General features: G+C 43.8%; 2 protein-coding genes across 4 annotated transcripts in view; one reads left to right on the top strand and one right to left on the bottom strand.

Moving 5' to 3' along the window:
* LOC147998836 (uncharacterized) overlaps nucleotides 1-25089 on the top strand; it is a 924038-nt gene that overhangs the window by 37343 nt on the left and 861606 nt on the right. The gene's annotated exons all lie outside the window — the stretch shown is intronic.
* LOC147998865 (disks large homolog 5-like) lies at nucleotides 9894-14470 on the bottom strand. Its single transcript, XM_087595553.1, has 5 exons — nucleotides 14314-14470; nucleotides 13090-13249; nucleotides 11756-11899; nucleotides 10969-11131; nucleotides 9894-10254 (listed from the first exon to the last, which is right to left on the bottom strand). The coding sequence occupies exons 1-5, from the start codon at nucleotides 14393-14395 to the stop codon at nucleotides 10225-10227; spliced, it is 579 nt and encodes a 192-aa protein (XP_087451679.1). The 5' UTR covers nucleotides 14396-14470; the 3' UTR covers nucleotides 9894-10224.

Genomic DNA, 25089 nt, shown 5'->3' with positions numbered 1-25089 from the left:
GACACTAATTGGTGTCAGGCCAAGCAAACAATTTATTCTTCCCCGAATTAACTCTTTATGTTCTGTGCAGCAGCCTTATATGTATCAAGATGCATTTTATTAAGTCTTCATGGGTATCTGGGACCTGGTAGAGTTAGTGGGACTTGGGAGTAGGAATGGGAGAAAGGGCCAGCATGATCTTACTATGCAGACTGTATTTCCAGAAACCTGCTCAGCCAGCTCCTGATGGAGAACACATGTAGGAAGAAGTTGGTCCCACTGAAGCAGGAGAGCAAGGAGGTACATCTTGATTGTGCACTGAACCAGAAATATTTGGTTGACTTTAACAAGAAAGATAAAGACCATCAACGGACAGAACCAGCATTATCAGGTAGGGACCTGTTAGTTTAACAATATCTGATAAAATTTGCCAATTTGATACATCTTTGCTTCTCTTACCACCTTTCTAATTTACACTCACAACCAGCCAACCACCTCATGTAATGGAATTGTTCATTGCTCTGCCTATGCACAAGTATTCTGGGAAGTTAACCACTTTTCAGAAACTGAATTATTGTGCAAGCATATTTTGCTGCTCGTTTTGAAGCTGCAGTCTAGAAATGGTGACAGATGAATAACATATCATATTATTGCATATCCATGTGATACATTGGATCCTATGTAGAGTTTTGAACAATTTCTTGGTTCTTTGACAAATGACACTCTGTGGTCATGTGATCTCTTGTGTAGGAAGCACCTTTGGGATAAGAACCAAGTGCAAATGTCAAATTAGTACTTGTCATTGGCTTTATCCTTGGTGACATATGGACATCTCCTTTCTTCCTGCAACCTGATGAGGTCTCTTGCCATTGCCCTGTTCTTGTTTTGCACTGGTATAAGTCTGGGTCCCATATTGGCAGCCCACATTACTGTGAGGCTCTCTGGAGATTTTGCCCTGCCCACAGAGTTAGCAACAATGATATCACTTAAAATGTCCATGTCGACTGTCCAATAGAACTGAGGTGGTAGAAGGCAGCATTCTGACAGCTGGCTTGCATTTCCCCACCAAATCAGTGTCTGAAAAACTGCCTTCCTCTCCCAGGTCTCAGAAAGTGCAAGAGAGCTGGAATTGGACACACAGCAGTAAGAGAGCTTCCTGAAGAATAAGTTGCTTTCTCAGGAGTCCCTGATGACCAACATCCTGAATGGTAACAACATTTTTTGGATGAGTATTCATCCTCTGAGTTAATTTGTCATTTCTTAGAGACGCTAAATTTATATACCACTAAGCCAGCCTGACTGATTGAAGTCTTACTTTCTTCTCAGAAAACAGCACTTGAGAGACAACTTGGGGGACCGCCTTTCATTATGTGGGCTAGAGGAGAAACAGCAATACATCTGTGCTTCTAAATGTTCCTTAAGAATATGCTTTTAGAAATATTTTTGTTATGATTTTAATTGAAGTTTTCTTTTTGTTGTTTCATATTTATATGTTCTTGTTACTATTTTTACTTTAAAATATTTTTAAATATTTTTATTCATTTTAATCCTGTTTTGTTGTAAAAATGTATTTGTTATGAATAAAAATTGAATTCTATGTCTTGACTCTTAAGACCATCATTCTTACTCAAGGGTTCTGTCCCCTCCTGTGGACTTAGAACTGACAGCTACACATGGATCTCTGCATGTTCCATGGAGCCTGGGCTAATAAGTGAATTCAAAGTCACCAAGGGGTACTCAGTGTGACAGTGTCTTTTGTGTGGAGAATGTGGCTGTTCCTCGGACACACACTTTATGATGTAATCACTGACACACTTTACCCAATTGTTAGGGTCCATGTGGTTCTTCTGAGAGAGCAGCAGGTGCTCTACCCTGTGAGTCATCACCACATCTCCTGCAGGTGGCTTTTGTTATTCCACATGAGGTACTGTATTAGGTGGACAGGATCACCTATGATTAAATAGAGAGATCTCAGGAGATGTGTGTTCACAGGGAACTTACTGAGCTGTGCGTGCTCAACGTGTTAGGTTGCCAGGCATCCCTACAGGGCTCTGGTGTCCCCACTGCTCATTGTGGGTCAGGATCGTCCTCCAGCATCACTTAGTGTCCATATTAGAGCAGATCATTCACCTGTTATCAATGATGACCATATGTATTCTGCACATCTGATAAAATACAGAATAGAAACTAGCTTCTTGTAGGCCAGCTTGGCATAATCAGTTTTTTGATTGTTAGCAAGAAAATTATTGTAATCTAAGCAGTTTAGGAAGGAACCTCAAGAGCATCCATAGTGAATGCAGCCTGCAGCTGTGAACACAGGTTTCTGTTGGAGAGCAAGCCTGTGCAAGCCCAACCGAGGTGGGACAGTTCAAGCTACCCTTTTTCCATGGCCAATCTGGGATCGTATTGAGAATGTATTTTTTCCAGGTGACTGATTTCCAATTTGTGGAATTCATCTAACTTGCTGAGAGTGCAGGTGACTCAGAGAGTTAAAGTACAGAAGAACCAATCCAGTATGTCCACAAAAGCTTGCTGTCACCCCAGGGCTTTTAGAAGCTCAGCAGCTAGAGAAGCAATGTAGTATTTGGTTATTCTCATGCTTAGTTCTAGTCATTCACTATAAGCTGACCATGACACAAAAAGTGTCATCTGTGTCAAAACTAGTTGTAACTAGATTTACACCACACTATCACATCACTACCGTATTTGAGGTTCTCAGTTACTATCTAAGAACCTGGAAGAGGCCTGGGTCTTGCTACACAAACTCATAATTTATGTCTTCATGACACTGTGTGCTTTGTTCTGTTGATGCCACCATTGGCATACAATACCTTGGATACTTTGTGCTGACATCTGTGACATGAGACAATAGTTCATGTCATCCTATCCTGAATAAAATGTCCTTAGAGTACAGTGTAGTGGGAGGGGCCTTCTTTTCCTGTGAGATAGCAAAACATTTCCAGTCTTCAGTCAAGTCTGACAGCCATTGTCCAGTACCTGTCTTGAGTTGTCCACATTTTCAGCTAAGAGTCTTCATCCAGGCTGCTCTATAATTCTGTAGAAGATTAATAGGGTTCCAGCCCTAGGATTTAATTCAGTGTGACTGCACTTGCCGAACATGCTCAAAGCCCTGAGATCCACCCTAGCCCTCTGTGCTTTAGAGAAAGAAAATAAAGAACCACATTGCAGTTGAAGTTTCTCATCCAACAAAAGGAGAGCCTGCATAGGGCCTTTAAGTAACTCTAAACCCCAGCTTCTGCCCACAACTCCCTCCATCAATTCCATGATTGGTGTGTTTTCACTACTACTCACTTTCTTCTGTGTGCAAAGAATGTGCACCATGTCAGTAAGTGTGTGTGTATGTGTGTGTTTGTGTGTGTGTGTGTGTGTGTGTGTGTGTAGTCCCTAGTGAAAACTGTTGAGATACATGCAGACTCATGCTACTACTATCCCATGGCACCTTGCAGGGAACCCTGAAATGGTGGCTACTTTAATACAGTCTAAACCGGGTGTGCATGGTTTCTGTAAGGTCACCACTACAGAGAGCAGGAAAAGCTTCAGTAGTCACATGGATGTGATCAATCAGTGTTAGTCATGCCCTTCCAGCATGGTAGACTGCAGGTTGTCTGTCCCCAGCACTTTGCTCTCTTGTGCCCAAACAATGCCAAGGTCAGGGCCATTGAGCCGTGAGGCAGAGGCTCACCACCCTCAGTGCTGCCTAAGACCCCTAAGACTGTCTCTTTTGGGTGTGTGCGTGCTGGACACTCATGGATCCTGAGATCTCCGCAGCTGAGGTGAAACAGTACCGGAGCCATTGCAATGTGGGCACACATTTGGTTGTGGAGCTGGGCAACTCTTTGACTTTTATTGAGTGGAGAGACAACTGTTGGCTGAGCCTTTGGTGAACCGGATGGCCCCTGGCCACGTCAGCAGTCAGCAGTATCAAAGCTGAGCAACCAGTGTTTTATGTTTCATTTTGTCATCGCTGGTCAGTGTTCTGATGCCACAGCACATGGCTGGTCTCAATCTCCCCATGTGGCCACAATCCCTAATTGATATGGCCTCCACTTCCCAAGTGCCACTGGGATTTCTGTAGAACCCCTAAGGCAGCAGCAAGCAGGAGCTCCTGACTATTCCCTCCCTGCTCTCTGGATCTGCAAGTCGTTCTGTGTACATATGGCTATTCCCTCATATACTCTTGATGCCATGATACCTTAATAAACACTTGAATCATGCCCTGATGGCCAGTTTTCAACTGCTACCTGACACCATCTATAATCGCCTGGGAAATGAGGGACAGTCTGGATCAGACTGGCCTTTGAGCATGACTATGCGTGACTGTCTTCGTTGCTGTGGGAGATGCCAGGCAACCTCTTTTCTGATCCTAGAGTCCCTATACCCAGCCACTTGTCCCCTCTACAGCCAGACCCTACTTCTGCTCCTAGGCACTGTCTTGGACTTCCTTCCCTCAGGTGGCTTCTCTCCTTTGGTTGCTACAGAAACCTGTTATGAGGAAAGGAACAGGGAGTTAAGAGTTCAAAGCCATCTTCCCACTGATGTTCTTTCTCAGAGGTCAGTGGGACACTTAAAGAGTTTTGTGTATACATTTTATTAAGCAAGGGACAATCATGCATCAGACACAGGAAACTAACAGCACATCTACTGGACCTCCTTCAACACCTGGGCATCTCTTATGGCCTGTGCTTCTGTGTGCTGAAACCTGGGGACCAACTTCCTGTGGGGTTTCCCAGGGTGACTATGCACATTACTACACTGGCGTAAATCCTCAAAACTCACAAACATCAACAGGACTGCCACAGGAACGGTTCTACATCAACAGATACCACAGATCAGCAAGCAGAAGCATGGGAGGGTGGTGCTGTGGCTCACACACTTCTCTTTCCTCACTAGGGCAGGTGACCCGCTGAAGAAAACAAGGGGGCAGCAGGATAGAACAGGAAAACTACAACCCAGTCCTTGCATTAAACACCCAAGCACATTTAGACTAGAAGAGAGAAGTTTGCCAAGAATGAGGGCCACTTTGGACATCCATCATCAATAGCCCTGGCTGTCTAGGCCAGCATCAGATCCAGCAGTCTCCAGGCAGCTTTCCGCCAGGCCCTCAAGGGTGCTAAGAGCATTAACCATGAAAAATAGAACAAGATCTCTGCCTCTTGCCTGACTGACAGCCAAGCATGTGTATGCCCTGGCTATGCTCATGCTGGGACCCCTTCTAGATATTAAGATATAGAGACCTGATAGTTGATTAGGACCCTGTTCGAAAAGGAAGACACCGGATATTTCCCTCTGGCATCCATATGTGCATGCATGGTTGTACAAGCTGGTAGAATCTCTCTCTCTCTCTCTCTCTCTCTCTCTCTCTCTCTCTCTCTCTCTCAAAGTTTTGAAGCACAGCAGAAGAATCTCTGGGACTCTAAGCCTGAGCAACCTCATCTGTGAGCCACAGCTTCTGTGTGAGAGCTCCTTTGTGTGAGAGGGGTAGGGTGACTGAGGAAGTTTGCTGGTGTCCATCCCTGGCCTGCATGTGCATGCATACAGAGACATGGACACATGCACATGCTGAGGACCCCTCATCCAATCCTGAAATCTGAAAACATTGAATTTCAAATCCAGGCATTCTCCTAACCTACACCTTCCCTCAGGAATTGGAGATGAGGCCTTGCAAGAATCCTCAACCAGTGAGACTGGCCCAGACCTTCTGAGATCCATTCTGCCCCAGGAGAACACAGCAGGTGGTATCAGGACAACACAGAAACTCAAGACTCCAGCCTGATGCAGGGACCGCCTGCTGGGTTAGAAGACTCAGCATCAGGTTCCTGAAGGAAAACATCACCTCTGAACACACAGGGTCGCTGTGGCTATGCCTTCAAGGCATCTTCAGCAGCAGCTTAAATGGACTAGAAATGACTATGGGAATCTGCCTGCAGGGTGATGTGAGAATCCTTTTGCTCAGGCTTGATCGCTAGATGTTGCCACAGAAAACCTTGAACTCTTCTTGGAGTACAGTCCAGGCAGAGGCTGAACACAAAACATTCTGATTATGAACTGAGTTTAACAGATAATCCGGATCCTGAAGGCCACAGGCCCAAAGGTCTGCACTGTAGGGGTGAGGCATCACTGCAGGGATGACCACACAGTGCAGGGGTGAGGAGTCACTGCAGGGATGACCACACACTGCAGGGGTGAGGAGTCACTGCAGGGATGACCACACAGTGCAGGGGTGAGGTGTCACTGCGGGGATGACCACACACTGCAGGGGTGAGGTGTCACTGCAGGGATGACCACACACTGCAGGGGTGAGGTATCACTGCAGGGATGACCACACACTGCAGGGGTGAGATGTCACTGCAGGGATGACCACACACTGCAGGGGTGAGGTGTCACTGCGAGGATGACCACACAGTGCAGGGGTGAGGTGTCACTGCAGGGATGACCACACACTGCAGGGGTGAGGTGTCACTGCGGGGAGACCACACACTGCAGTGGTGAGGTGTCACTGCAGGGATGACCACACACTGCAGGGGTGAGGTGTCACTGCGGGGATGACCACACACTGCAGGGGTGAGGTGTCACTGCGGGGATGACCACACAATGCAGGGGTGAGGTGTCACTGCGGGGATGACCAGCAGTATCCCAGCCTTGGCCTGGGAATAGCCATTGACACCCACACTTTCTGGGGCAACATTGTCTCCTGAGGATAGAGTCAGGCCAGGAGCAGCAACTGATGTTCACGAGGGACAAACTTTCTTCACCTCCTGCCCATGCTGGCCCTAGGATCTGGGCTTTTTTGGTGACATGAGTGCTGAGCCTCCCAGGTAGATGGGTTTTCAGGGGTCAGGTGGTGATTGTCACCAAAGATATCCATAAGGATAAGTCATACTGTACTAATTCCCATATTAGATCCCTTCTCACAGGTCACAGAGGCCATAGTGGGTCCTAAATGTGGAGTCAGGTTCCTGTGCACTTTTGAGGAGACTGGTCAGACATTTAGGCTTCGTGATATTTTGTTGGCATTATTTTGGGGGGGATTTTATTTTTACTGTTGGGGCCAAACCTGGGGCTGCCATGTGGAGGGAAAAGCTTTGCCAAAGCTGTAGATCATCCCTAATAATAAACTCCTGAATTCTCCCAATCCTGGAACTATCTAGGTCCCTCACATGATGCAACCTTTGGGGCATTCCTCACATAGAATCATGGGGTGGACTGCATCCCAAAGAGAGACAGTGGGAAAAATTCCCCAGTGTCTCCCTGTGGCTGTGACGATGGGAGTGCTGACCAGTGGAATGCAGGCCCCATGTGAAAGCCTTTTGGTTTCTACTTGAGTGGAATCTTCTCCATGCCTTTTTTTTTTTTTCTAGAAACACAGGTTGCCCTGGAACTTACAGTCTTCCATCACCCTGACTCAGTTTCCCATGACTGGGATCATAGGCTTAAATTACTATGCCCATTTTTCTTTTTTGTATTTATAAATCTGCTAAAAAGCCAGAAGGATCCAGAATGTAAAATGGTGCGGTCCAAGGCATTTCCAACAGGGGATTCTTGACCTAGGAGTATCCAGACCAGTGTTTATTGTGTGGCTACTTCATTCCCATAACAGCTTATATTTGACAAAGAATTCCAAGTTGTGATATCACTGGGCAGCAGGTGATATCCCATACAGCAGGACTGACTCAGGTTGTAATTAAGGCTGGAGAAACTTACTAGGACCCTGGTAATCCTACCACCCTGGGGCCTTTAGATAGCCTTAATCTGATCTTCCCCCCTGTGCTATTAATCAATTGCTCTTGAAGGTAGATTTGAATTTACAGTCACTGTGAGGCAGGAGAATTAGGACCCTACAGTCACTCTGGGCTCCATAGGAAGAGCCTGTTTCAATAGTAAAAGAGGTCACCTGTGAGTTCTTACTGTCTTCCCTGAGGCCTTACTGCTGGAGTTAGACTAGCTGTCTCACCAATTGAAGTAGAGGGCAGAATGCTGGTGCCTTCTATAGTGAGGACTAGTGACAGATGGTCTATGGAAATTCTAGAAAGGTCTACAAGTATTTATGTCCTGTGCATGGGAACTGCTGGCTTCCCTGTGTCCTTTGCCTTTATTTTGCAGTCCATGGGGCACCTGGAAATGTCCCCAAACCAGGCTGTACACAGGGCCTGTCCCGTGACTCTCACTTGCACTCAGAGCCTGCCTGATAGTCATAGGTCTGACAGAGTCCTGACACCTGCAGAGACCACTATAAGGGACCCTGCAATCCCCACACTGCCCATCAGTGTCTATAATGTCCCTATACGACACTGAGACGGTCTAAGCTCCTTCCAATCTTTATGCTGCATCAGAATCTGACCATTGCTACTTTTGCTCCTCTCATACCCACACTAGAAGCCCTGTACCCACACTAGTCCCAGCTGGCCTGTTGCCTACTGACATCTCATGGACTCTGCCCCAATATTCCCTCTTTGCCTGGGTCCCTGCAACTGTGTCCAGTTCTGGCTGCTTCCCTGCCTCCCCTCTTCCATTTTCCAAATGGCCACATTGACACATGGGTTTCTGGGTCTCCCACTCCTCGGATGCTGGGAACAGGTTCATTCTTTGCTGTTTGAATGGTTGTCCTAACACTGGAGGACCTTGCTTCAAGTAGTGGCAGTCAAACCTGGTGCTGATCGTGTCAGATCTGTCCAGGCTGTCTGTGTGACTGTGGAATGCGCCTCTGTTTTGGCTGAGTGTTATTTACCTCCCTCATGGCCATGTGATAACCAGACCATGAGCATGTTCATTGTTTGGAAAGAAGGGTGTGGAGGACATATGCTCCTCACCCTAGCATTAGTGGAAAAAAGACATAGGTAGATGCTGCGTTCTAGACCATCCTGGGCTATAGAAACTCTGCCTCGAAGAATGCAGGTGGAGCAGGGCTGGGGTTCAGTTGGTTGCCTAGCAGCCTACCACATTGAGCAGGCACCCCTCAACCACCTGTACATACACATCTCCTGAGATCTCTCTCCTAAATGGGAGGTGATCGTGTCCACCTAGTATAGCACATGCCCTGGAAGGACAAAAGCTACCTACAGGAGCTGTGGTGATGACTCCCAGGTTATAGCATCTGCTGCTCTCTCAGAAGAACCACATGGTCCCTAACAATCATCTACAATGGGGAATGCTATTCCCTCTTTTGGATCATGAGGGAAATGCACTCAGGAGTGGCCCAGACATACATTTGAAAAAAAAAGATCCATTGAGTTAAATGATAAAAATAAATATAATCAGCAACAATAAAAAACACAGCATATGAATGATCAAGTGAAACAGCACCTATAAAAACCTATTTCCCAAAATTACGTTGATGGTCATTATCTTTGTGGTTTAATACTAATGCTGTATTGTAAGAAAAACTGAGGCACATGGTTCTCCATTAGGATTATTCTATAATCCTTTGTGAAAGTTGTCATTTTTTCTGCAGCTCTACAGGCATGAGTGTGTGTTACTCAATATCTGGTGCACACAGTCAATAAGGAATGTGTGTTGTAGACTGATATAGACTAGGATGAGCAGAAGACAATACAGCATGGATACAGTATGTCAGTGATTACATCATACAGTGTGTGTCCATAAAAAAAGTCACATTATCCACACAAAAGACACTATCACCCTGTGTACACCTTGGTGGCTTTGAATTCACTGGACCATGCAAAGATCCATATCTAGCTGTCAGTTCTAAGTCTACAGGAGGGGAAAGGACCCTTGAATAAGATAGTCTTAAGAGTCAAGAGTTACAAATCAATTTTTCTTCATAAGGAATACAATTTACAAAAAACAGGCATAAAATGAACAACTAAAATGGTATAAAAAAAGAAAAACAGTAACAAGAATATATAACTATGAAATAACAAAAAGAGAACTTCAATGAAAATCATAACCAAAAACATTTCTTAACAGCATTTTCTTAATGAACATTTAGAAACACAGTTGTAGTGCTGTTTCTCCTCTAGGACGTGAGATGCCAAGGTAGTCCCCTCAGTTGTCTCTCAAATGGTGTTGTCGGTATGAGAGAGGAGAAAGACCTCAATGAGACAGGCTGGCATACGGATACATAAATGTAGGGTCTCTATACATTGAGGAAATTATCTGAGAAGAAGAATATTCCCCCAAAAAGTCTTTGACTGTGAGGATTGTCGTCACAGGGAACTCCTGAGAGAGAAACTCATTCCTCAGGGGGCTGTCTTCCTGGGATCCGTCCTATGCCATGTCTCCTGCAGTTCCTGAGACCTGGGAGGAGAAGGCAGCTATTAAGACACTGATTTGGTGGGGACATGCATACCAGCTGTCAAGTTGCTGCCTTCTGTCCCCTCAGCTGCATTGGACAGACAGCACTGATCTTTTCACTGAAATCATTGCTGATATCTCTGCAGGCTGGGAACATCACCAGCAACCCTCACAGTACTGTGGGAGAACAAGCTGCTCCTCAGACTCTACCAGTGCAAACCAAGAATGGGGAAATGGGGAGAGACCTAATTGGGGTGCAGGAAGAAAGGAGAAGGCCACATGATACCCAGATCAAAGCCAATGACCAGGACTCATTTGCCATTTGCACTTGGTTCTTATCCCTACAAGGTGCTTCCAACCATCACATGACCCCTGTATGACCTTTGTCACACGACCAAGAACTCGTTCAAAACTCTTCATAGCATCCAATCTGTGATAGGGATATGCAGTCATGTGATATGTTATTCCTCTGTCACCATTTCTGGACTGCAGTTTCAAAAAGGGCAGAGAAGTATAATTGCCCATAATTCAGTTTCTGAAGAGTGGTTAACATCCCAGAATACTTGTGCATAGACAGAGCAATGAATAACTCTATCACATGAGGTGGGTGACTGACTGGGTGTGGGGAGATTAGAAAGGTGATAGGGGAAGCAAAGATGTATCCAATAGGCAAATGGTATCAGACATTGTTAATCTGACTCAGCTGCTTGTTCCTACCACATTTTGCTGGGTCTGGAGGTTGCTGGTCTTCTCCTGTTCGTCTTCATCCTTCGGGTTCAACTCAAACAAATATCGCTGTAACTCCTTGCACTCCTGCTTCAATGTGACCAACTTCTTCTTCATACATGCCTGGTCCATCAGGAGCCGGCTGTGCAGGTTGCTGGAAACACACTCTGCATAGTAAGATCCTGAAGCCTCTTCCTCCCATTCCAACTGCCAAATCCCACAAACTCTACCAGGACCCAGATACCTATAAAGACTTCATAGAATACATCGCCATACATGTAAGACTGCTGCACAAACAGCAAACGGCCAATCCAGGGAAGAATAAATTGTTTCTGTGATCCAAGCACAAATAAGAGTCCATGTCTCTCCAAAAGAACTACAACTATCCATGAAAGCCCAATGCATCGGGGCAACATCAATTAGTAGTCAGCAAATAACCACAAGAGGACAGTAGAACCAAGGGAGCTCATGCTAACCATGTGGTCCACACATTGAGCTTTGTTAAACCTGGTATGACCCCAGAGATCCAGGTCGGCCTAATAACACTCTGATGCCTGAATCAGTGTAGTTCTATCCAGAGCCTTCTAAAGATGCATACACACTGTGGTGATGAGTCACAGTCTCTTATGGAACTGAAACTGAGTCCAAAAGACCCACGGCACAGTGATATTTAAACAGCAGAAGAGATGGGCCCAGAGCTGCAGACCCTCCGGTCCATAACAAAGAGAGGCAGACATGGCCATTCCACAAGTGATGGGCCCTTCTGACCAGTACTTACTGATAGAAGTTAATCTCCTTCTTGAGCTCCTGAAATTTCTCACGATGTTCAATGTTCTTTGTGTCTAAGTTGTGCAGTAATGACATGACCTCTTTCTCCTTTATCTTCAAGTTTTCATAAAATGGATTTGGCCTGAAGTAGGAGCTGGCCCCAGGAAGATAGAACCCAGTGAACATCGAGGTTTAGGATTATAGGAACTCAGGCTGTGTCCTGTACTACCCCAGCCCTGGAAGGACACTTTCTGAATTCTACATATTTGGATCTTCTTCAGCTTCAGAAACTTGGAATTGTGTGCCCAGGACAACAGAGCTAAGCACCCAGATAAAGGGTTCCCTGGCTCAGTTTTTTCAATCAGGAGGGCAGGATCTGCATTCTAACCTGTTATGCTGTCAAGAGCCTAGGCCACAGAGCTTACCCAAACACACACACACACACACACACACACACACACACACACACACATCCAGAAACCTCTGATTTCATTTTTCCTGTTTTGACAAGTGGAATGCTACAAGCCGAATAACTAATATTCTAGAGGCAGACAGTACACATAATTCTGGAGATGAGACCAGATATTGCCACAAACTTAAATCTGCCCAAGGCATACAAATGTATAGACAAATGTGACCACACAGGCAATGTACTGTGCTGTTGAAAGTGGGGCTTCCAAAATAAAGCACTTACACCTCCATGAAACTATTATACAGGTAAATCCTGAGGTCAAAAAACAGACCCCTAAATTCCAAGTGTGCAGGGACATAGAAACATATAAAAGTTGTGCATACGCATGCAGACCTGTGCACACACAGACACACAAACTGGGACACACCCACAAGAAAAGAAAAGTAAACAGACTCAGAGAATGAGAAAGAGAGACAAATATGGAAAGAGCACAATGAGAATCAGTAGAAATATATGCACCATTACTGTCTCAGAGTTTAAGGCACACAGACAAGAAAGAACAAGCCAGAGCCTCAGGCCTTCTAGTTAAACATTGATATGAACAATGTGGGACCTGTCACCTAAGGCTGCTGCCAGGAGATGATAGCATTCAGTCACCTTCCTAGCAAGTGCAAAGACTCTCCACAAACTCACAGCACCTAGAACCTTGCAAAGCTGCCACCTGTCAAGGGCTTTCCAATTGTACACTGGGAACTCATGCTTCAGTGACTTTATCCCTGAAATCTTCACTCAGATCACAAGTTCAGATTTTCTACAGGCGGAATCAGAGAGTCCATTTCCAAACTCACTCCTCAGTAAGGGTCAGGTTCTGAATCTCCTCTCTATGGGAGATGAGGTTTAGAACAAGGTCGTTTGTTTGGAGCAATGCATACCTCTTGCTCATGGATCCACCTGTCACATAAAGGAGGCGTTCTGTCAGCTCATTTCTCTCCTTGGTAGTTAGCTCCAGTTCTTTATTCAGCCTCTCCTCTTCCTCGTTGGCCTGCATCTTGTTTAGGACATTTTCAGGGGATGATGTCTGTCTGCAGGCCTCTGTGGGTAGAAGAACACAAGTGAACCCGCATGGGGCGAATGCATAGAGCATACACAGACCACAGTGAGGTCCAAACAGGAAAACATGCTTGGAAGCCAGTGTCATGCAAGGAGTTTGGTCTGTGTAACTGGCATCCTAAGTGGATCACAGTTCCCCCACTACTATATAGAGACCAAGAGATGTAAGCAGCCAGGTGTTCCCTATGCCCGCCCACACAGGCTTACAAGTACCAGAGAGATGCCTTCTCCAGGATTATTATCAGGTACGCAGGCTACAACCTGGTTTCAGGACCCTCACCCCTCTGGTTTCAGAAGTCAGATCATCAATTCAGCATCCACAATGACTTGATTGATCAGGGATACTCACATATCCTACACTGTTACTCTAGTCCAATAACTTTGCATTAAAGAGTCATGTAGGGGGAGGACATGGTCAACAGACTTATTAATTCCCCCTACTGAAATGACAAATGCCCCAGAAGTGCCAATAGGTTACAGGCTCTTTCTCTACCTGCTCCATATAGTTTGGCTACTGTAGAAAAATATCTGCCACACAGAACCTCTAATATATGAAGGTAAGATTGGCCCCGTCTGCCAGAGGTAGTCAGAGGAGTTCTAAGAATATAAGGTCATGGCCAGGAGCACAGTTCTCTCCCTCTTACTACTGTTAGATAGTCACTGATTTTAAAGAAGCAATGAAAGTGAAGTACATTGATGCCCTGTTTAATTCAGAAAAGTTATACCCTAAATGACTCCTGATGGTGTTATTATATCAATTTAACATACTGAATGCACTGTAAAAGTAAAGACTAGAAGTTCACCCAATAATAGCATAGGCATTGCCATATCCTCCATGTGGTTATGGAGAAACTAATGATGTGAAAACCTTGACTTTCAGGAATTGTGATAATCATGGAATTCAATATCTGTGGAGATGTTCCAGTGGTTGTGGCCCATTGCTATAAAGGCCAGCGGAAGACCCCCACACACACCCCTGACAGGAATCTCAACATACACTGCCCAGAACTTACTCCACATTCCCCATGTCCTGTGTCCATCATTACCTTTAGGTTTCATTTGCTTCACTCTAGACTCTTCTCTATCAACATCAACTCTCCCAAAGTGCCTACAAAGACGGGCAAACATGTCTGTGGATATATCCTTTGGACACTAAGAGAAAAAGTAGGGAATTGGTTGTCACAACGGTACTGGTGACATCACAGGGATTCCAAGGTCTCTCTAGGAGACAATAGAATGTCCACGGAGGGACGGCTGATGTCATGGATAACAGACTTTGCCTCCTTGCTAATGTTCTCCCTGTACTGAGCAAAAGCTGATGTGCCCTTTTCAGGGGACTTCCCTGTGGCATAGCCACTGAGCACCACATGCTTCCAAAGCCAAATTTGGCTCTAGGCTTGATTGGAAAAACCTAAGTCATTGCTATGTATCTAAATGAGTGCTTCCTCCCCAATCCCTGCACAGAAATGTTTCATCCTACCTCAAATTCTCCTCAGTCAGCAATATTACCCATTAAAGATTACTGAGAAATCACACCAGTTCCTGTAAGTAGCCAAAGAGGTCTCCTGTCTCATCATGTGCAGGTGCATGAAATCACACCCAGAATTAGCCTGTCGGGTAGGTTGCGATGTGGGTGTGTGTTATAGGTACAACCTGAAGCTTTGTGCTTAATATTTGACAGTTGCCACCAGATTCCTTAGGAGAAAGAATTGCATTCATTATGGTCCTGGCAACAACGTGGTGATCTGTTAGGAGAGGAAACTGAAATATTGGATCCACCAGTGAATGCACCCTCAGGCTGAGTGTGGGGCTCTCCTCTTTGCACTTAAGTTACCAAAGTAGGATTGCTTACAGGCCTCTCTAAGCTATAACGTGTGATTTCATCTGAAAAATAAAATAGTCAGCAGATGTGGGGGGGGGATGCAGCCAAAGGAGTAGGACAAGCCTAGAGACATAACTCAGTGGACAGAGTAAGAAACAAGCATCTTCACTCCTGTTTCATGTATCACCCCACAAAACACAAAAGCATCTATCGTACTAAAAAAAAAAACCAGTTATTTTATTGAATGCATACACTAATACTGTTTACAGTATTAGTAGCAAAGCTCAGATTTTGGGGGCAGATCAATGACTTGAACTATCTTCCGGACAACATATAAAGCAATAAATAAATAAATAAATAAATAAATAATAAGAAAAAAAAACACAAAAATAAAAAAACACAAAAAGCACAAGCCTCTCATGTGAAGTTACAGAAGAGTGATCCAGCGGTCACTTCTGAGCAGGCAACTTTAGCTATGACAGTGCATAGTGACCCTTAATTTGATGGGTCCTATATAAAGCTATGTGCAATATTGTCATTTGAACAAACCTCATCCAGAACCTACATAACGACACAGGATATGATTGCCATGTCCTTGCTGCGTATCAAGTTATTTTTCTGTGTCCTTGATTGTCAGTCATATTACAGCAACAATCTGAGATGGCTGGTAGACTTGGAAGAAAGTGGATATGAAAGATCCCCGTTTGATATCAGTACAGCCATTTCTTAAGCATGAGAATCTTTTAAGCTGGCCCTCGCTTAGCCCCTAGACGTTAGACAATAGACCAGAAAGTACAGAAAGCACATTCCCACCCACTCTCTAGGAAGCTGCCTGACCATAAGAACAGAGGGTATAGAACATATTTACTGCAGGGCAATTACAAGACAGGAAACATCTCTGGGAAGCTGACTGACCACTATAGAAGTGAGATGTCCTTGGTACTGAATGCAGCTGTGCTATAGGCTGACATAGCTATAGCCTTGTCCTGGGAACTCCAGAAGAGAAACAACTGCCAAGACAGATATCCTTGGTCCTTGTCCTGGAAACCCCAGGATAAGAAAACATATATTAAGTCAGACGTCCTTCCTACTGAAATAGCTACTTGATATGGTTTAGGCCTTATCCCAGAAATTCCAGGATGAGAAACATCTGCCTAGTTATCCTTGGCACGAAATAGCTGAGCTAATGAAACTGTGTAATCTTAACTGACTGTTTAAGCTGTACATTTCTGTTGTTCGAGGCTCCTCACATCCCTCCTGCGTGAGGACCGTGTCGAGCCCCAGTGCATTGGTATCCCAAAGTAAACCTCTTGTTTTTACATCAAGACTGAGTCCTGGACCCGCGGATCCCGGCCCGCAGCAGCTCTCTGCTCCCAGACCCGGTGAGAGAGAGACCCAACCGCCTGGTCAGGTGGGCACTCCTGAGGCTGCAGAGCGGAAGAGACCACCAACACTGCTCACCCCTGCCCACATCCCTGGCCCAAGAGGAAACTGTATAAGGCCTCTGGGCTCCCGTGGGGTAGGGCCCAGGAGCGGCAGGACCCCAGCCAGAGACACCGCCGGACCCTGAAGGAAACAGACCGGATAAACAGTTCTCTGCACCCAAATCCCGTGGGAGGGAGAGCTAAACCTTCAGAGAGGCAGACAGGCCTGGGAAACCAGAAGAGACTGCTCCCTGCACACACATCTCGGACGCCAGAGGAAAAAGCCAAAGACCATCTGGAACCCTGGTGCACTGAAGCTCCCGGAAGGGGCGGCACAGGTCTTCCTGGTTGCTGCCGCTGCAGAGAGCCCCTGGACAGCACCCCACGAGCAAACCTGAGCCTCGGGACCACAGGTAAGACCAAATTTTCTGCTGCAAGAAAGCTGCCTGGTGAACTCAAGACACAGGCCCACAGGAACAGCTGAAGACCTGTAGAGAGGAAAAACTACACGCCCGAAAGCAGAACACTCTGTCCCCATAACTGACTGAAAGAGAGGAAAACAGGTCTACAGCACTCCTGACACACAGGCTTATAGGACAGTCTAGCCACTGTCAGAAATAGCAGAACAAAGTAACACTAGAGATAATCTGATGGCGAGAGGCAAGCGCAGGAACCCAAGCAACAGAAACCAAGACTACATGCCATCATCGGAGCCCAATTCTCCCACCAAAACAAACATGGAATATCCAAACACACCAGAAAAGCAAGATCTAGTTTCAAAATCATATTTGATCATGATGCTGGAGGACTTCAGGAAAGACCTGAACACACTTAGGGAAGCACAGGAAAACATTAATAAACAAGTAAAAGCCTACAGAGAGGAATCGCAAAAATCCCTGAAAGAATTCCAGGAAAACACAATCAAACAGTTGAAGGAATTAAAAATGGAAATAGAAGCAATCAAGAAAGAACACATGGAAACAACCCTGGATATAGAAAACCAAAAGAAGAGACAAGGAGCTGTAGATACAAGCTTCACCAACAGAATACAAGAGATGGAAGAGAGAATCTCAGGAGCAGAAGATTCCATAGAAATCATTGACTCAACTGTCAAAGATAATGTAAAGCGGAAAAAGCTACTGGTCCAAAACATACAGGAAATCCAGGACTCAATGAGAAGATCAAACCTAAGGATAATAGGTATAGAAGAGAGTGAAGACTCCCAGCTCAAAGGACCAGTAAATATCTTCAACAAAATCATAGAAGAAAACTTCCCTAACCTAAAAAAAGAGATACCCATAGACATACAGGAAGCCTACAGAACTCCAAATAGATTGGACCAGAAAAGAAACACCTCCCGTCACATAATTGTCAAAACACCAAACGCACAAAATAAAGAAAGAATATTAAAAGCAGTAAGGGAAAAAGGTCAAGTAACATATAAAGGGAGACCTATCAGAATCACACCAGACTTCTCGCCAGAAACTATGAAGGCCAGAAGATCCTGGACTGATGTTATACAGACCCTAAGAGAACACAAATGCCAGCCCAGATTACTGTATCCAGCAAAACTCTCAATTAACATCGATGGAGAAACCAAGATATTCCATGACAAAACCAAATTTACACAATATCTTTCTACAAATCCAGCACTACAAAGGATAATAAATGGTAAAGCCCAACATAAGGAGGCAAGCTATACCCTAGAAGAAGCAAGAAACTAATCGTCTTGGCAACAAAACAAAGAGAATGAAAGCACACAAACATAACCTCACATCAAATATGAATATAACGGGAAGCAATAATCACTATTCCTTAATATCTCTCAATATCAATGGCCTCAACTCCCCAATAAAAAGACATAGATTAACAAACTGGATACGCAACGAGGACCCTGCATTCTGCTGCCTACAGGAAACACACCTCAGAGACAAAGACAGACACTATCTCAGAGTGAAAGGCTGGAAAACAACTTTCCAAGCAAATGGTCAGAAGAAGCAAGCTGGAGTAGCCATTCTAATATCAAATAAAATCAATTTCCAACTAAAAGTCATCAAAAAAGATAAGGAAGGACACTTCATATTCATCAAAGGAAAAATCAACCAAGATGAACTCTCAATCCTAAATATCTATGCCCCAAATACAAGGGCACCTACATATGTAAAAGAAACCTTACTAAAGCTCAAAACACACATTGCACCTCACACAATAATAGTGGGAGATTTCAACACCCCACTCTCATCAATGGACAGATCATGGAAACAGAAATTAAACAGTGATGTAGACAGACTAAGAGAAGTCATGAGCCAAATGGACTTAACGGATATTTATAGAACATTCTATCCTAAAGCAAAAGGATATACCTTCTTCTCAGCTCCTCATGGTACTTTCTCCAAAATTGACCATATAATTGGTCAAAAAACGGGCCTCAACAGGTACAGAAAGATAGAAATAATCCCATGCGTGCTATCGGACCACCACGGCCTAAAACTGGTCTTCAATAACAATAAGGGAAGAATGCCCACATATACGTGGAAATTGAACAATGCTCTACTCAATGATAACCTGGTCAAGGAAGAAATAAAGAAAGAAATTAAAAACTTTTTAGAATTTAATGAAAATGAAGATACAACATACTCAAACTTATGGGACACAATGAAAGCTGTGCTAAGAGGAAAACTCATAGCGCTGAGTGCCTGCAGAAAGAAACAGGAAAGAGCATATGTCAGCAGCTTGACAGCACACCTAAAAGCTCTAGAACAAAAAGAAGCAAATACACCCAGGAGGAGTAGAAGGCAGGAAATAATCAAACTCAGAGCTGAAATCAACCAAGTAGAAACAAAAAGGACCATAGAAAGAATCAACAGAACCAAAAGTTGGTTCTTTGAGAAAATCAACAAGATAGATAAACCCTTAGCCAGACTAACGAGAGGACACAGAGAGTGTGTCCAAATTAACAAAATCAGAAATGAAAAGGGAGACATAACTACAGATTCGGAGGAAATTCAAAAAATCATCAGATCTTACTATAAAAACCTATATTCAACAAAATTTGAAAATCTGCAGGAAATGGACAATTTCCTAGACAGATACCAGGTATCGAAGTTAAATCAGGAACAGATAAACCAGTTAAACAACCCCATAACTCCTAAGGAAATAGAAGCAGTCATTAAAGGTCTCCCAACCAAAAAGAGCCCAGGTCCAGACGGGTTTAGTGCAGAATTCTATCAAACCTTCATAGAAGACCTCATACCAATATTATCCAAACTATTCCACAAAATTGAAACAGATGGAGCCCTACCGAATTCCTTCTATGAAGCCACAATTACTCTTATACCTAAACCACACAAAGACACAACAAAGAAAGAGAACTTCAGACCAATTTCCCTTATGAATATCGACGCAAAAATACTCAATAAAATTCTGGCAAACCGAATTCAAGAGCACATCAAAACAATCATCCACCATGATCAAGTAGGCTTCATCCCAGGCATGCAGGGATGGTTTAATATACGGAAAACCATCAACGTGATCCATTATATAAACAAACTGAAAGAACAGAACCACATGATCATTTCATTAGATGCTGAGAAAGCATTTGACAAAATTCAACACCCCTTCATGATAAAAGTCCTGGAAAGAATAGGAATTCAAGGCCCATACCTAAACATAGTAAAAGCCATATACAGCAAACCAGTTGCTAACATTAAACTAAATGGAGAGAAACTTGAAGCAATCCCACTAAAATCAGGGACTAGACAAGGCTGCCCACTCTCTCCCTACTTATTCAATATAGTTCTTGAAGTTCTAGCCAGAGCAATCAGACAACAAAAGGAGATCAAAGGGATACAGATCGGAAAAGAAGAGGTCAAAATATCACTATTTGCAGATGACATGATAGTATATTTAAGTGATCCCAAAAGTTCCACCAGAGAACTACTAAAGCTGATAAACAACTTCAGCAAAGTGGCTGGGTATAAAATTAACTCAAATAAATCAGTTGCCTTCCTCTATACAAAAGAGAAACAAGCCGAGAAAGAAATTAGGGAAACGACACCCTTCATAATAGACCCAAATAATATAAAGTACCTCGGTGTGACTTTAACCAAGCAAGTAAAAGATCTGTACAATAAGAACTTCAAGACACTGAGGAAAGAAATTGAAGAAGACCTCAGAAGATGGAAAGATCTCCCATGCTCATGGATTGGCAGGATTAATATGGTAAAAATGGCCATTTTACCAAAAGCAATCTACAGATTCAATGCAATCCCCATCAAAATACCAATCCAATTCTTCAAAGAGTTAGACAGAACAATTTGCAAATTCATCTGGAATAACAAAAAACCCAGGATAGCTAAAGCTATCCTCAACAATAAAAGGACTTCAGGGGGAATCACTATCCCTGAACTCAAGCAGTATTACAGAGCAATAGTGATAAAAACTGCATGGTATTGGTACAGAGACAGACAGATAGACCAATGGAATAGAATTGAAGACCCAGAAATGAACCCACACACCTATGGTCACTTGATTTTTGACAAAGGAGCCAAAACCATCCAATGGAAAAAAGATAGCATTTTCAGCAAATGGTGCTGGTTCAACTGGAGGGCAACATGTAGAAGAATGCAGATCGATCCATCCTTATCACCCTGTACAAAGCTTAAGTCCAAGTGGATCAAGGACCTCCACATCAAACCAGACACACTCAAACTAATAGAAGAAAAACTAGGGAAGCATCTGGAACACATGGGCACTGGAAAAAATTTCCTGAACAAAACACCAATGGCTTATGCTCTAAGATCAAGAATCGACAAATGGGATCTCATAAAACTGCAAAGCTTCTGTAAGGCAAAGGACACTGTGGTTAGGACAAAACGGCAACCAACAGATTGGGAAAAGATCTTTACCAATCCTACAACAGATAGAGGCCTTATTTCTAAAATATACAAAGAACTCAAGAAGTTAGACCGCAGGGAAACAAATAACCCTATTAAAAAATGGGGTTCAGAGCTAAACAAAGAATTCACAGCTGAGGAATGCCGAATGGCTGAGAAACACCTAAAGAAATGTTCAACATCTTTAGTCATAAGGGAAATGCAAATCAAAACAACCCTGAGATTTCACCTCACACCAGTGCGATTGGCTAAGATCAAAAACTCAGGTGACAGCAGATGCTGGCGAGGATGTGGAGAAAGAGGAACACTCCTCCATTGTTGGTGGGATTGCAGACTGGTAAAACCATTCTGGAAATCAGTCTGGAGGTTCCTCAGAAAATTGGACATTGAACTGCCTGAGGATCCAGCTATACCTCTCTTGGGCATATACCCAAAAGATGCCTCAACATATAAAAGAGACACGTGCTCCACTATGTTCATCGCAGCCTTATTTATAATAGCCAGAAAATGGAAAGAACCCAGATGCCCTTCAACAGAGGAATGGATACAGAAAATGTGGTACATCTACACAATGGAATATTACTCAGCTATCAAAAACAACGAGTTTATGAAATTCGTAGGCAAATGGTTGGAACTGGAAAATATCATCCTGAGTGAGCTAACCCAATCACAGAAAGACATACATGGTATGCACTCATTGATAAGTGGCTATTAGCCCAAATGCTTGAATTACCCTAGATCCCTAGAACAAAGGAAACTCAAGACGGATGATCAAAATGTGAATGCTTCACTCCTTCTTTAAATGAGGAAAAAGAATACCCTTGGCAGGGAAGGGAGAGGCAAAGATTAAAACAGAGACTGAAGGAACACCCATTCAGAGCCTGCCCCACATGTGGCCCATACATATACAGCCACCCAATTAGACAAGATGGATGAAGCAAAGAAGTGCAGACCGACAGGAGCCGGATGTAGATCGCTCCTGAGAGACACAGCCAGAATACAGCAAATATAGAGGCGAATGCCAGCAGCAAACCACTGAACTGAGAATAGGTCCCCTATTGAAGGAATCAGAGAAAGAACTGGAAGAGCTTGAAGGGGCTCGAGACCCCAAAAGTACAACAATGCCAAGCAACCAGAGCTTCCAGGGACTAAGCCACTACCTAAAGACTATACATGGACTGACCCTGGACTCTGACCCCATAGGTAGCAATGAATATCCTAGTAAGAGCACCAGTGGAAGGGGAAGCCCTGGGTCCTGCTAAGACTGAACCCCCAGTGAACTAGTCTATGGGGGGAGGGCGGCAATGGGGGGAGGGTTGGGAGGGGAACACCCATAAGGAAGGGGAGGGGGGAGGGGGATGTTTGCCCGGAAACCGGGAAAGGGAATAACACCCGAAATGTATATAAGAAATACTCAAGTAAATAAAAAAAAAAAAAAAAAAAAAAAAATTTTTTTGCCACTTGCCATTTTCTTAAAACCCGATAGCCATTGTTTAGTTGTTTACAAGTCTCTAATGTCATGTAAAATATGACAAATAAAATGCATAATTGTTGTTTAAAAAAAAAAAAAAAAAAAAAAGACTGAGTCCTGTGTGTTCATGGGGTGGTGATTGTCCTCAGGACTGGAGCGAGAGTCTCCTTTGTCTGAGGGTCTTTCAGATAAAGCTATAGTTGTGGGTTACACACCTCAATTCTCATTGGCTAATGCTGTCCTCACAGTCCTTGGAGGCCCCTTTGTAAGACTACCTGTTGGAAAGTAGAAGCAGCTTTATTTGAGCTCAAAGTGAACCTGACGAGCAACGTAGAGAACAAGATGGGGTAATTGAGAACCTGTCTAAAACCAGCACAGAAACCCACCCTCCATTCAAAGCATCATCTACCAATTCTTGAATTTTTACCATTCTCTACCAACCAGTCTTTCATTCAGGAAAGGTAGAAAAGAACTGGAAATGATCTTTGTATTCTAAGGACCTTGATCTGTCTTTCCTTAGGTCCACGTTAAGAACAAATGAAATGGGTATCAACATCTGAATAACTTAGTATCACCTACTCAGCATTTCTAGCCTAGTACTGTGCCTATGGAAATCTCAAGCTTCCCTGAGTGTTGCTGCCCCAGCAAGAAGAATGAAGAACTGAGGTCAAACCCCAGTGAACCTTTCAAGGGGTTAGAAGAAAGCCATCAGAGATACTGCACTTCATTGTCCTTAGATTAAATCAAGATGATACAACGTGAACCTATTGGGATATTCAACCATACATCTTCCTCACAACCCCACCTATCTGAGTTCATTGCTTGGCAGAATTCATGCCCCACCATCCTAGATATTTCTTGATTCATTGCTGCCAAGGGCCAGGTTTCCTGAGTTTTGTTTTTTATAGAATTGGGTGTAGTCAATCATAGTTGCCCTCTGTAAGAAATGACAAATATCTATAATAACTGACCACACTGTACTTGTGTATACAAGTACAGTAGTGGAAAATTCAGCATAACTGAGGAGTGGGAAATCACCACTGTGTCCTGGCCTTTCTCTGCCCATATCACAGCTCACAGGCGGCTGGGGCAAACCTTGAGTTCCTCTGTAGAAACAGAGTGATGTTGAATGGACACTGAGCAGGCAGAGCAATACAGCTGAGGCAACTCAATTCCAGCAACAAATGCATTATGTGTTTCCCATCTTAACAGCTCCTTTTGAGGACTTGTCCCCACACCCAGCTTAAACACAGCAATTTTCATACATGCCCGCCTGCTATTTCATATTGTTGCTGTAATACGCCTCCACATCATAGATTTCAAAAAAGAAAGAAAATAAACCTGACAGTGAGAAGGGTGATGCTTGTCAACATCTAGTGGGTTGGGGGCCCAGGTACGGTCACAAATAACCAGGACACAGGGGATGCAGAGCAAAGGCAGATGCAACTGCATGCAGCTGCAAGTTTATTAACCCTTATATAGGCATGAATATGGATTACCTCACTTTCCCTTTTGGCAAGATATAATAAGATCGTTATTCCCATGATACCAGGAACGACTGAGGCAAGACTAGGCAAAGAAGTGAGACTAAGCAAAGCCTTCTTCTTAAAATATCTGTATAGCAAATCACCCCTCTTCCTAGTATCACAATATCCTTGTCATAACCCAGAGAGCATGAGAGCCGCTTCCACAAAAAACGGACACAGTACAGCATAGTGTAAGGTAAAGTGAGAAAAACATTTTCTTCTCAAGGGCAGCATTGCAGCCCCTGCTTGCATCTCTCAGCCGTCTTTCCTTGATCCTGTCTGGGAAGTGTCTCTCAGTGACTCCTCAATTTCTCTCTTTGTCCTGTTGTTTTAAAAGTAACACTTTCTATAACATAGCTAAATGTCCTTGAAGGGGTTTAATCATGCAAAAAGAAAGCAATATAATATATAATGTATGCAACCTTTAATGAGTGTATCTATTTTCTTAGGGGTATTATTCAGATACCTTCTCAGATCTGGATTTAACTTTGGTAATTGTTATCTGTCTACAAATTCAACAATATCGAATAAATATTCCAGTTTTCTGGCGTAAAGTCCTCAGGAGTAAGAACTAATGATTTTGGAATTTGCTCGGTGTCTATTGTTATGTCCCTCATTTCATTTCTGATTTTTAATTCATGTATTGTCTCTCTTGTGCATTGTTAGTTTGAGGAAGGGGTTGTC

This window comes from Rattus norvegicus, chromosome 19 (assembly GCF_021556685.1).
Source record: "Rattus norvegicus strain SHRSP/BbbUtx chromosome 19, alternate assembly SHRSP_T2T, whole genome shotgun sequence".
In the NCBI taxonomy this organism is placed as follows: Eukaryota; Metazoa; Chordata; class Mammalia; order Rodentia; family Muridae; genus Rattus; species Rattus norvegicus.
The sequence above is the reverse complement of the archived record's forward strand: the minus strand, read 5'-3'. Positions and strand labels throughout refer to the sequence as shown.

What these genes read in the sequence shown, in the direction of transcription:
- LOC147998865 (XM_087595553.1), bottom strand. Translation starts at nt 14,395, where the DNA reads ATGTTTGCCCGTCTTTGTAGGCACTTTGGGAGAGTTGATGTTGATAGA. An exon ending in GAAGCAAATGAAACCTAAAG is followed by an intron (nt 13,250 to 14,313) that starts GTAATGATGGAC and finishes TTCTACCCACAG; the next exon opens with AGGCCTGCAGACAGACATCA. An exon ending in GGTGGATCCATGAGCAAGAG is followed by an intron (nt 11,900 to 13,089) that starts GTATGCATTGCT and finishes TCCTGGGGCCAG; the next exon opens with CTCCTACTTCAGGCCAAATC.